The 11822-nt window shown below is 32.0% G+C and overlaps 1 protein-coding gene across 5 annotated transcripts in view; it reads left to right on the forward strand.

Annotated features, from left to right (window-relative positions):
* Window positions 1-11565, forward strand: part of LOC109596373 (regulating synaptic membrane exocytosis protein 2) — a 37598-nt gene extending 26033 nt beyond the window's left edge. For 2 of the 5 annotated variants that reach the window (XR_007547843.1, XR_007547846.1), the window contains 8 exons: window positions 928-1484; window positions 1543-1775; window positions 1816-1983; window positions 2509-2656; window positions 5977-6191; window positions 6244-6383; window positions 6436-6886; window positions 9196-11565. Coding sequence is in view for 1 of the 5 variants with exons in the window: in XM_020011910.2 (XP_019867469.2) it covers window positions 928-1484; window positions 1543-1775; window positions 1816-1983; window positions 2509-2656; window positions 5977-6191; window positions 6244-6383; window positions 6436-6570; window positions 9196-9198 (1599 nt within the window). In the remaining 4 variants the exon portion in view is untranslated. Of the gene's footprint in view, window positions 1-927; window positions 1485-1542; window positions 1776-1815; window positions 1984-2508; window positions 2657-4655; window positions 4804-5976; window positions 6192-6243; window positions 6384-6435; window positions 6887-9195 lie in introns of all 5 variants that reach the window. The other 3 variants (XR_007547844.1, XR_007547845.1, XM_020011910.2) reach the window with 3 other exon arrangements.
* The last annotated feature ends 257 nt before the right edge of the window (window positions 11566-11822 follow it).

Here is an 11822-nt window from a genome sequence, read left to right on the forward strand (position 1 = left end):
AAAGAACAAGAAAACAATGAGTATATGCTACTAAATCTCTAAGTTTTTCATTTATTTTCTGAAATTTTAATTCTCTACATATCTATAAGAACATTTGAAGACAAATCATTTTAGAAGCATTTCAGACAGTTGTTAAACTGAACTTTCTACAGCTGTAACTCAGTTATTTTTACACCAAAAGAAATGAATTACAATAAGTACCATTGGATGCATAATCTACACATCTTTCTAACGTAATAAAATGTCTTCAGTAAAATCCTAAGAGGTACTAGTAAATTATATTTTTAAAATATAATTATAAATAAAAGTTTTGGCCAAAACTCATTTTATACAATCTATTTTTATGTTAGTAATAATATCTTTGGCTTACAAATGTTTGCTTTCATTTTCTTGGACTATTCGTGTGAGCTGAAAATCAGCTCAAAGATAAATAAGTGAGTTACAGGCTGCAGAAAGATCAAATTTTATGCAATTTTTGATAATTTTCAATTACATTGGTTTTGAATCATGCATAACTTATTGAATTACAAACATTTCAAACCCTAATAGATCAAAATTAGGTAAATATTGATTGGATAGTTGCTTCATCCATTTCAACAGTGAAAAAACCTTCTTCTTAATATGATATGATAGAGAGAACAAGAAGACAAAGAGTATATGTTACTAAACCTCTAAATTTTTCATTTATTTCCTGAAATTTTAATTCTCTCTGTATTTATAAGAACATTTAAAGACAGTTGATATTAGGAGTATTTCAGGCAGTTGTTAAACTGAACTTCTTCTTTGAGCTTAATAAGATTTCTTCAATAAAAGAGATACTAATAAGTTACATTTTTCATCTTGAAGATTACTTCCTTTACTTTTTATTCAGAAACTACTTTACTTTTTTATATTTATTAACAACTATATATCTATTTTTGTTTTCAGGGCGGAATGGCTGGCCAAAGGTCGCGTTCGGCCGCGCCCTGCGAATCGCCCAATGTACATATGCCCAGATCCAGGTCGAAGTCGCCCCGAAGATCAGCCACCGACCACCGATCGTTGTCACCGCCCGACGTCCGAGTGTCCGATTACCCTCCAACCACCTACAACGTGACCCGCTTCCAGTCCAGATCCGCCACCGCAACACCAACAGGTTCACCAAAGAAACGCCAACTCCCTCAAGTGCCACACGCATTGGCGCGCGCCCTCCAGGAGCGCGTCGCCCAAGACCTGGACGGTTCAAACCACAACCGGCACCATCGGATGCGCTACATCCACACCTACCGTTCGACCGGCTCCGGTTGGGAGCGACGCTACACCGGACTGAGCGACAGCGACCTGGCCAACCACACCAGGACCAACCGCCGTTCCCAGTCCCCGGACAGGGACCGCGATCCCCTGGGTCTGGTCGACTTCGACAGCGACATGGAGTCGGTCAACTCGGTGACCAGCAGCACGTTCTCCACGCAGAGCGAGAGGCCCAGGGGAACGAGGACCACCAGGTAAACAACCCCCATAACTTACACCCCACGAAACAACCCACTAACGTCGTCGTTGCAGTGCGGACTACGGCAGCAATAGCGACAGATACATGTATACGGGTCATCGTGCACCTCCGAGACAAATGAGAGACAGAGACCAAGATCTGAGGGATCCGTTGGAGCCCTTGGACCAGCACCACAATCACCATCACCACCACCATCACCACCATCATCATCGAGAGAATAGCGTTAAACGCGGACAGTTCACTAGGAGTTTGTCCAACACCGAACCACCTCCGGACGAGAAAACAGGTAGAGCAATGCAAGACGTTTAATATTCCTGTCTGTATAGTTCACTTTTTAGATGGGAGCCTTAGTGACACAGCCGTCGGCCAGCACGGCTTGGAAATACCGCAGAAGGAGAACATGAGGAAGGAGAGCCAAAGGGACAGGGACAGGCAGGCCCAATTCGTGGGGCTGAGCAAAAAGAGCAACTCCACGAGTCAGTTGTCAGCCACAGGTAAGACTTTGATGGGAATCTGTCGTCTATAGTTAATAACGTAACATCCTCATCGATTGCGGAGATTGTACAAGTGTTTGTGTGTCTTCTATGTAATTGTAACTCGAATAGACCTCATTCTTATAAAAGTTAGACGAGATACCAAACGGAAAATAAGTACTAACTAACACAATTGGCTTGTAAACACTGAGATATCTAAGGTATTATAAGAATTAGGACTTCAATGTAGCTTTTCTGATTACATCTGTTTCACTATTATAGTTATCTGTTTAGAATAGTTTTGGTGTTTGGTATATATTTCATGATTACGTGTTAATGCTCTATCCCACTCGTACCCCCATCACAAATCTCATCTTTTTTTTTTTTTGAACCATCAAATGTGATGAAGCACAAAAAGCAAATCCGCCATCCTCCATACAACACAACAAACATTTAAATAATACTTGACTTATTAAGTTATTTAAATATTTGTCCCCAAAATCGAATAACTTAAATTAAATTTGTACTGACCATGTGAAAACACAGGTAGAAAACGAAGGATGGGCTTTGGTAGAAGAGGAAAAACGTCGTTTACTGTACATAGATCAGAAGAGGTGCTTCCTGGCGATGTTAGATTGTCCAAACAAGGGTCGTCGGCTTCTAGCGATGGGGAAGGGTCGATAGATGGTGACAGGTGCATAAAATTGATCATTCACCCCACGCCTACTCCCAATTTAACCCGTCCTCGAAGAGCAAAACACGTAGATAGGTACATAGAGAGATACCTCTAACTTAGACTGACTTTGTAATCACTGTGTACAATTTAATTTGTACTTAACGTTGAGTAAAAGATGATTTTTGTAGAAGTCTTCTAGCGTATTGTCGAAACGACGTGGATATAAGATTGCAACATTCAAAGTAACTAAACTGATTATACTGAATAAAGTTACTTATAGTTGTCTTTTAGAGTAATTCTTATAGTATTAAGAGTAGAAATGCATTTGGTAGTATTAGAATATTTTGGACAATCTCACGTGGCAACTCTAGCGGAATTAACCTAATAAATTAACTAATAATTAACTAACTAAACCTTTCTAAAATAAATCTACTCACATTAATAAAATAACCATAAAAATAAATACGTATACAGGGTGAATTGGTGGATTATTTCAAAATTAATTGAGGTAGCTTCAGCCTGTATATCAAAATTAAACCCAGCCCTTTTCCGTTATTGTTGCCAGAGTTTGAGGTGAATCTTTATTATTATATTATTTAGGACATCGTTATGCTTGTCCTCTATCGCATAGTAGATTAGAAGCAGCTATATTGTGCTTGATGTTTTTTGCCTTTTGGCTGATATTGTTTCTACAATATTATTTAATATTGGATAATAACAGTAAGAGGCACTAATTAAAATAGTCGAGACAAGTAGAGTAATTTTGATAACGAATGCTAAATAGTATCTATTCATCAGATCATAAAGCTTAAAAAGCTTTAAAAAGCTCTATTTTAGTGTTACCTAATTAATTATCTGAGCCTGAGTGTCAACTTATACACTTAAATACATTTGTAATGTGTCAATTTAAACACAAAATTTGAAAAAAATACAGGATAAAATAAAAATAATACATATTTATTATACAGTATGAAAAGGGGTTCATCAGTCTGAATTTTGAGAGAGACATTAAGCACGACAGAGACAGTAGAAGCAAGTTTGTTTCGTAGTGGGAGACTTCCTCTGTCTCTGTCGTGCACGATGTCCTTCTTAATATTCAGACAGATCAAACGCCTTTCATACTGTAGAAATTTCTTTTAAATCTATCTACAACAAAATTAAATAAACCATTTAAAATAGTCAAGACAAGTAGAGTAATTTTGATAACAAATGCTAAATAGTATCTGTTCATCAAATCATAAAGCTTAAAAAGCTTTAAAAAGCTCTATTTTAGTATTATATAATTAATTATCTGAGCCTGAGTGTCAACTTACACACTTAAATGCATTTGTAATGTGTCAATTTAAATACAAAATTTGACAAAATAAAAATACTAATAAATATTTATTATAAAGTACGAAAACCAGTTCATCAGTCTGAATCTTGAGAGAGACATGAAGTACGGCAGAGGGCAGTAGAAGCAAGTTTGCCCAGTAGTGGGGGACTTCTCTGTCTCTGTCGTCCATGACGTCTCTCTCAGAATTCAGACAGATTAAAAGCTTTTAGTACTGTATAATTTTTTTTTAAATATTTATACAACAAAATCAAACAATCATCTAAATAATTCTCAAAATTTTTTACTAATATATTTACAACATGTTATTCTAAATTATAAATAAAATAAACTTTAATAACTTACCATATTGTATATTTAAATTTTGATGAATATTCGGATATTTTAATAATTGGTACCAATATTATCAACAAATTGTTGGCTATTAGCCTTAAATATTCAAATAAGATTTGTTACTTCTTTTGATTTAACAATGAATCGTCTCAGTGTTGATAAGTTTCCTTCAAAATCTATGTTCCAAGTTGTGTATTAATAACAGTAACAGCACCAATCACAAGAACCCTTTATAGTATTCGCTGAACTAGCCTAAGATAAGACATAGTAGTAAAAACTAGAAAATGTCGCAAACGAATAGTGTTTGTTTAAAATGATTGAAAACGAGTCCCGTTTCATGATGGCGTGCAGACAGCGGATACAATACTAGAAAGCGCGTATCCACTAGCAGCAGCATCCAACGCTCCCAGGAAGTGGTTCCTAGTATACCTGCACGTTCGTCAGACAGCAGCCAGCGCGCCTCCAGTCTCAACTCGATCTCCTCCTCAGAAGGATCTTCGTAAGTAGATGTGTTTCGAATTAATTAACCGCCAATATGCCAACGCAATGCGACGGACCACCCCAGGACCAGTCTGTCAGTTTTTTGCGCCGTATTATCCTTGTACATAATTATTGGCTGATGGTGTTTGCATCCGTTTTGTTTTTACTTCTTGGATAACTCTTTGTTGTGTTTTGGTATCTTCTCAACATTTTGTCTTGACCACTCTTTATTGGTTGTTTGTGTTGTGGGGATTTATATTTGCATGTTTTGTTTTTATGGTACTGTATCTTACCATCACACAAACACCACCAACTATTAGATTTACCTACTAAACTATTAGTACAACTTAAGTTGACTTAACCACTAAGTCTGATCTTCCTGACTTACTTCTAAGACATAAAACTGTACATCAGAGGCTCCAGCCTCTGGTTTGCATCATTAAAGACCAGTAAATAAAATAAAAGCAGAAACTAAATGTGTAAATTAAATTTCAAAACACAAAAACCATAAAAGCATGAAAATTGTTATAATGGCTTTGAGTAAATACTTTTCATCGTGGCGAATGTTCTACTATGTCTGGTATGTATAATTTTATTTTCCTTTATTATCAGCATGTGATTTGAAACCTCAGAAATGAAATCTTGAGCCGCCTTAAATCATACTTATTTAAATCTAGGTTTATACTTGGACCTTATTAAAAGTCTAGTTGATACTAGTACCGAAGTACTTCATCATACTTATGCATGACCTTGAATATAATTTGAATATAATAGCACCGTATCACGGCACGGTTTTATGACTAAGATCACCAGAAATCACCAAAAAAGTAGCTTAGTTTTGGCCCGGTTATTCTCTATCTCTCTCTATGTACATCTATGTGTGTATGCTCTATAATATTACTGACCTACAAACTACAATAGGAACAATTTGAAGGGGTATACTCCATTCTTCCAAAAATATTTGCCAGGTTGAAGCTGGAAGAATGGAGCACATCCTGATTACTTTTTGATTGTGGTCACGAAGCTGTACAATTTAATGCAGACCGAATCAAGAAGTAATTCACTAGAATATGCTTAATTTATTCTATGCATAACTTCCAAACGGAGACTCTTTCACAAAAAACTGCTGATTGGAGTCTCCAACTTGTGTCCAACCCAGGAATGAATGCTTCTGATCCCCGTTTAAATTTAGGTGGTCACCGTCGCTTCGGTTAGCCGGAGAGGGAGGTCAACTGGCGGAATTCATCGACGGTTTAGGGCCTGGCCAGCTGGTGGGCAGACAAGTCCTGGGGGCGCCGGCCCTAGGTGACATACAGCTCTCGTTGTGCTACCAAAAGGGGTTTTTGGAAGTGGAGGTGATACGAGCGAGAGGTCTGCAGTCCAGGCCAGGATCCAAAGTTTTACCAGGTACGACTTAAATTGGTGTCATTGTCTGTAACTTTAACCTTTGGTGCTCCAGCTCCGTACGTCAAAGTGTACCTAGTAAACGGGAAGAAGTGCATAGCCAAAGCAAAAACATCAACGGCCAGGCGAACACTGGACCCCCTGTATCAACAACAACTAGCCTTCAGAGAGAACTTTCAGGGTTGCATCCTTCAGGTAACCCCCCTGGTCTCAGTTAATTACTAGTTCACTCAATTTTGTGTTTCAGGTGACGGTGTGGGGAGATTACGGTCGGATCGAGGGCAAAAAAGTGTTCATGGGTGTGGCGCAGATAATGTTGGACGACCTGAACTTAAGCAACATCGTTATCGGATGGTACAAACTGTTCGGGACGACCTCGCTGGTTAGTGGACCCCCTTCACTAGGTCTCTCAAGACTCGGTTCAATGGCTAGTTTAGACTCCCTCAAGTTTTAAACAATCTAAAACTGTACCACCCTTCCACCACCATCAAAGTCACCAAGCTCTATTGTTTTGTTGTTTTTTGATTTTTGTTACTACATGTGTGACGAGAACTTACTGTAGTGAACATAATTATTTATTTATAGGTAAACAATTACTTTTTATATCAAATTCTGGCACCTGAAACTGTACCAGTGAGATACAGGACGGGAAGGTTTACCATAATGGCAGGCCTGTTGATCAAACTAAAAAAACATAGGTACTGTCACCATTTAAATGCTAGGGAAACCTGAGTACTTGTGTCGAGTAGCAATTCCTTTAGAACTAAGCTAATAATTGTAATTGTTTTTTTAAAGAGAAGTAAGTTCTTGTGACAGACTCCCATTCACATCCTTTGAATTCGTTCACACTGTTTTCATTTTTGATATCGGCCACCTCTCGTAGACTACGCATTGCAACCGAAGTTTCTTCCACTTTCGATAGGTACGGATATAATTTTTGTCGATTTGTGTTCTCACATCTGTCATTGGCACCTACTTTGTTTCATTTGTTTTCTGTTGGTGTACTTGTAGAGAGTGTGTTCATCCGTGACAGTAGATACGTGGAGTTGCACCAAAAATAGTCTGTCACACGTTTTTGCATGCCTTTAGTTTATATGGTTATTTTTTAGCTTTTTTTACATGGTTAATCAAGTTTATTCAGTGGTTTTTTAGTTTATTTTAGTGCCAAGTCAATGCACAGCTTTAGCACTTGTTGTTTCCAACTTTGTACAACAAATTAAATGACAAAAATAGGAACAAATTAAGATATTAATAAAAATATGTATTTTTTGTACAAAGTTTAAAGTGACAAAATTGATGAAACATCTTTATAAAAATAATCATTCATGCAAATTAAAAATAAAATCATTTTTAAACTTTAATTAAGCTAAAATATTGGAATGGCAATTTTTTCCTTTCTAAACTCGAAAATTATAAAATTTTACTTAATAAATTAATTGAATAAATAAAAAATACTCTATTTATTACTTAATATATCAATTTTTGATATTGAAAAATTATTATTTAAAGCATAAGTTTGACGAATATTTACATAAAAAATAATTATTTATAATATTAACTTCTTCTTCTTTCTAATCATGAAAGAAATTATATTTTTATTATTTAATATAGTAATTTAATATTTAAAAGAAAAAAAAAAGAATTAAACGAATATATTTTAGAACATAAAAATGCATTTTTAAAAATATTAAATTAATTGCAAATATGTTGAATTATTTATTTAAAATTTCAATATTTAAAATTAAAAAATTAAAAAAATATATTTTAATACTTATTTATTTTGACAAATATTTAGGACATTCAATAGAAAGAAAATATTAAAAAATAATCGAATATATTTTATTAAATAAGAAATATATTTGTAAAAATATTGAATTAATTGAAAATATATAATAAAATTTTATTATTTTAAAATATAGAATGGCAAAATATTTTATATAATATTTTTTATATCCTAAAAACATAAAATTAATATTTTTTAATATATTATTTGTTGGTTAATTAAATAGATAATTAAAAAATGAATTAAAAAAATTGAATTATGTACTTAAAATTTGAATATTTAATATGAAATTAATTAAATCAAAATATTTTAATATTTAAAATATTATTTTGACAAATATTTAGAAAATTCAATAAAAATAAATTATTAAAAAAAATAATTGATATATTTTATTAAATAAAAAATATATAAAGATACAAAATTTATATTTTTTTAATATATTATTTGTTGGTTAATTAAATAGACATTTAAAAAATATTTTAATATTTAAAATATTATTTTGAGGAATATTTAGAAAATTCAATAAAAATAAATTATTAAAAAAATAAATAATATATTTTATAAAATAAAAAATATATTTCTAAAAATATTGAATTATTTTAAATTTATTATTTATTTACAATATTATTTTGATGAATATTTAGAAAATTCAATAAAAATAAATTATTATTATTATTTTATTGAATATAAATATATTTCTATAAATTGAAAATAAATAATGTTTATTATTTTAAAATATAGAATGACAAAAGGTTTATTTTCTAATTATTAATAAAAAATTGATATTATTTAATAAATTTTTACTCAAAATTAATTAAATATTTTGATTCTTCAATTTTTTTATATTAAAAAATTAAATCAAAATGTAATTTTAAATATGTAAATAAATAAAAAAAATATGATTATTAAATCGAAAGCCAAAATTTTAAATTTACTTAATTTTATTCAATAAATTAACTTTTTAATTAATAAAAATATATATAGAATATATGAATATTAATAAAAATAATGTTAAAAATGTGTTTGCATGAACGATTATTTAAGCTAAAAATCATTTAAATAATTAAATATCATCGTCATATTCATTTTATGATAAAAATTCACATATCTGATCAACAATTTGTCCACATTAGTTTGTCATAAACTTAGGAGTGCCATTATTAGTAATTATTTACAAATTACTGAAATAATTCTACTCATTTATTAAATTTTTCTTAATTTCAGTGAGGAAGAACCGCTGTTACCTGAATTCTGTCGGAATAAAATAAAAGTGTTATACCATGTTATTAACCATTTATATAAAGACAGTTATTTAAAAAATTATTGCTCAGGATATTTTTGAGCGCCAGTGACCTTTGTAAATTATAAAATATACCTAAGACTATATCCCCTGACAAGCTTTGGTGGGTTCCATGAAATCTAACAAGCCATTGCCTGAAAATATTGTGAGCAAACACGAAAAAATTGTTAAAAAATTTAAAAATATATCAGATATTTATTACAGGTGCGTATAACTTTTAAAGAAAAAAAACTAGCCGATTTAGTAGTAAAAAAAAAACAAAATAGTAAAATAGTAGTGTAAGAAATTGATGAGAATGAACAACGTGTAGATATATGCGCACATATATAAATAGTGTCACTTAAAAAAATCATATCCAAATATTAATTATATAAATTGTGTGTGGGGCTATGTGAAAGGATTGTTGCTTCAGTTACTACGGGAAATTCAATGATTTATTATCGAAGATCCCCACTTTTCCATTTCTACAATTATTATTATTATTATTTGTTGACAGTGATTGTTTAAATTGACGAAAAATAACTCGGTCTTCCTTGTGTCCCCAACGAGTTCGTTTATTGTTACTATTATTCAAGTTTTCGATGACAACCTGTAAGAACAACGAAGAACTGCAAACAAGAACGTTTTCTGATAGCCCCGTACACTACAATGCTTCATTGGAATTGAAACATGCTTTTTTACTTGAAATTTAAAAATATATCGAAGATATATAGATCATGTTAATGATAACTATGTAAATTAAATTATTATGATAGTACTGTATAATAACATTTACTGTACAATATTATTATATTATTTAGACTTAATCATTGTTGAATTGCATGTGATATACTTTTTATGTTTTACAGGGTGTACGTACGTTAACTACGCCTGTTTTTATTCACTTAACCCCTTTTGAAACATCCCCTAAGTTACTTATACAAATATATGTATTCACTTAAAGCATAAACTGTGGTATTTGTATTCATGAAACTGTCCTGAAAAAGTGAATGAAAACACGTGCAGATAATCGAATTTATATAATTAACCAAAAAATCACCCCTGTGTAAAATGTACTGTTAATGTTTTTTAAGTTGATTGAGAGGAAAAAATGAAATTTTATATATATATATATATGTCAGAAACGAAGTTTTGTTGATTTGCGAGATTTTGTGATCCCGCTTAATTATGATGATTATTGAACGCGAACAGATATATCATTTACGTTCCGTATATGTTTTTCGGCGTCGACCGCCCCAAACGGTTACCCTTAGAATGAGATAGACATTTTATTGTTTGTATCTATCATACGATGAACCTTTTGGATACCGTTCATAAATTTAGTAACCGTTCGGGGGGATGTGCAATTTAAAGTGTTAAGAAAATATATATTTATACGAAAAAACAATATAACAAACCCTTTGACTATATTGATAATGTGTAATACACTCATGTACAGAGACATCGAGCAAATGTAGTGTCAAGATTTTTTTATTGAATTAGAGAAAAAAATAATTGTCACCCGTGAATTTTATCTGTGTCACATACACAAGACGGTTATCGATGTGGGTAAACATGAGTATTTTCCTGAAAGAAACTAAATCGCCGCTTAATCTTCTCATTAAAACTTAGCTTTAACATGCCCGACATGTTATCAATCGACTTGTGTATGTAAGGATGATTTTGTACAGTAGAATTAAAACAAAATCAGTTCTGTTCTCGTGTTTCGTTGTTTAATAAATAATTTACCCCCCCCCTCCTCAAGAAAAAACACATTTATTGGTTGTAACAATAAATCAATATTCAGTAATTATAGTTAATTAATCCGAAACAGGTTATGTGAAATTCAATAACTGTGTAAACTATTTAGGCACCCAATGACAATTTTTACTGTTTGGATTTATCTGCGTATTAGATTTTTTGAGTATAGGAAAAGATAGAGCTTTGCAAGAGAAGTTTCCGATTATAAGTTCACTGTATTATTGTTTATTGTTCAAAATTGTAATCCGGGCTTTGCCCCCAAACAATTGCCTAATGCAACAACGTGTATCGCAGTTTGAAATTCAACAAATTCGTTATAAAGTGCAGTTCCGATTCCCTCCTCAACAGTCAAATTCGACGGCAATTGGTTGAGACGCAAAGGCTGGACCGTTTTGTCTTACAGAAATTTAATGGAATATAAAAAGAAAAGACAAATCGCATATCATTGGAGAAGCGCGTCCACTGATTTTGTCCATTTTGATAAGTTAGTTCACTCTTGACTGAATTTCCAATTTTATCCAAGCCCAAGGGCATGACAATAAATGAATGATCTATCAGGTGTTTAATTTATTACCCCCCAATAACTTTATCCTTAAACATTTAGAAATTATAAATTCAACTTTTTGTGTATTATTTGAGAATTGCCAAATAAAATTAAAAAAACAAAACGATTATCACTTTTAATTTAATCATTATATGAAAATTCTTTGGATTCTGCACTAGAAAATTTAAATTTTAAATGAAACAATTTAAATAACAAGATACTTGATTATGATAAATTGTTATTAATAATAATTAAGAATTTACTGAA

Source organism: Aethina tumida, chromosome 4, assembly GCF_024364675.1.
Source record: "Aethina tumida isolate Nest 87 chromosome 4, icAetTumi1.1, whole genome shotgun sequence".
Taxonomy (NCBI): Eukaryota; Metazoa; Arthropoda; class Insecta; order Coleoptera; family Nitidulidae; genus Aethina; species Aethina tumida.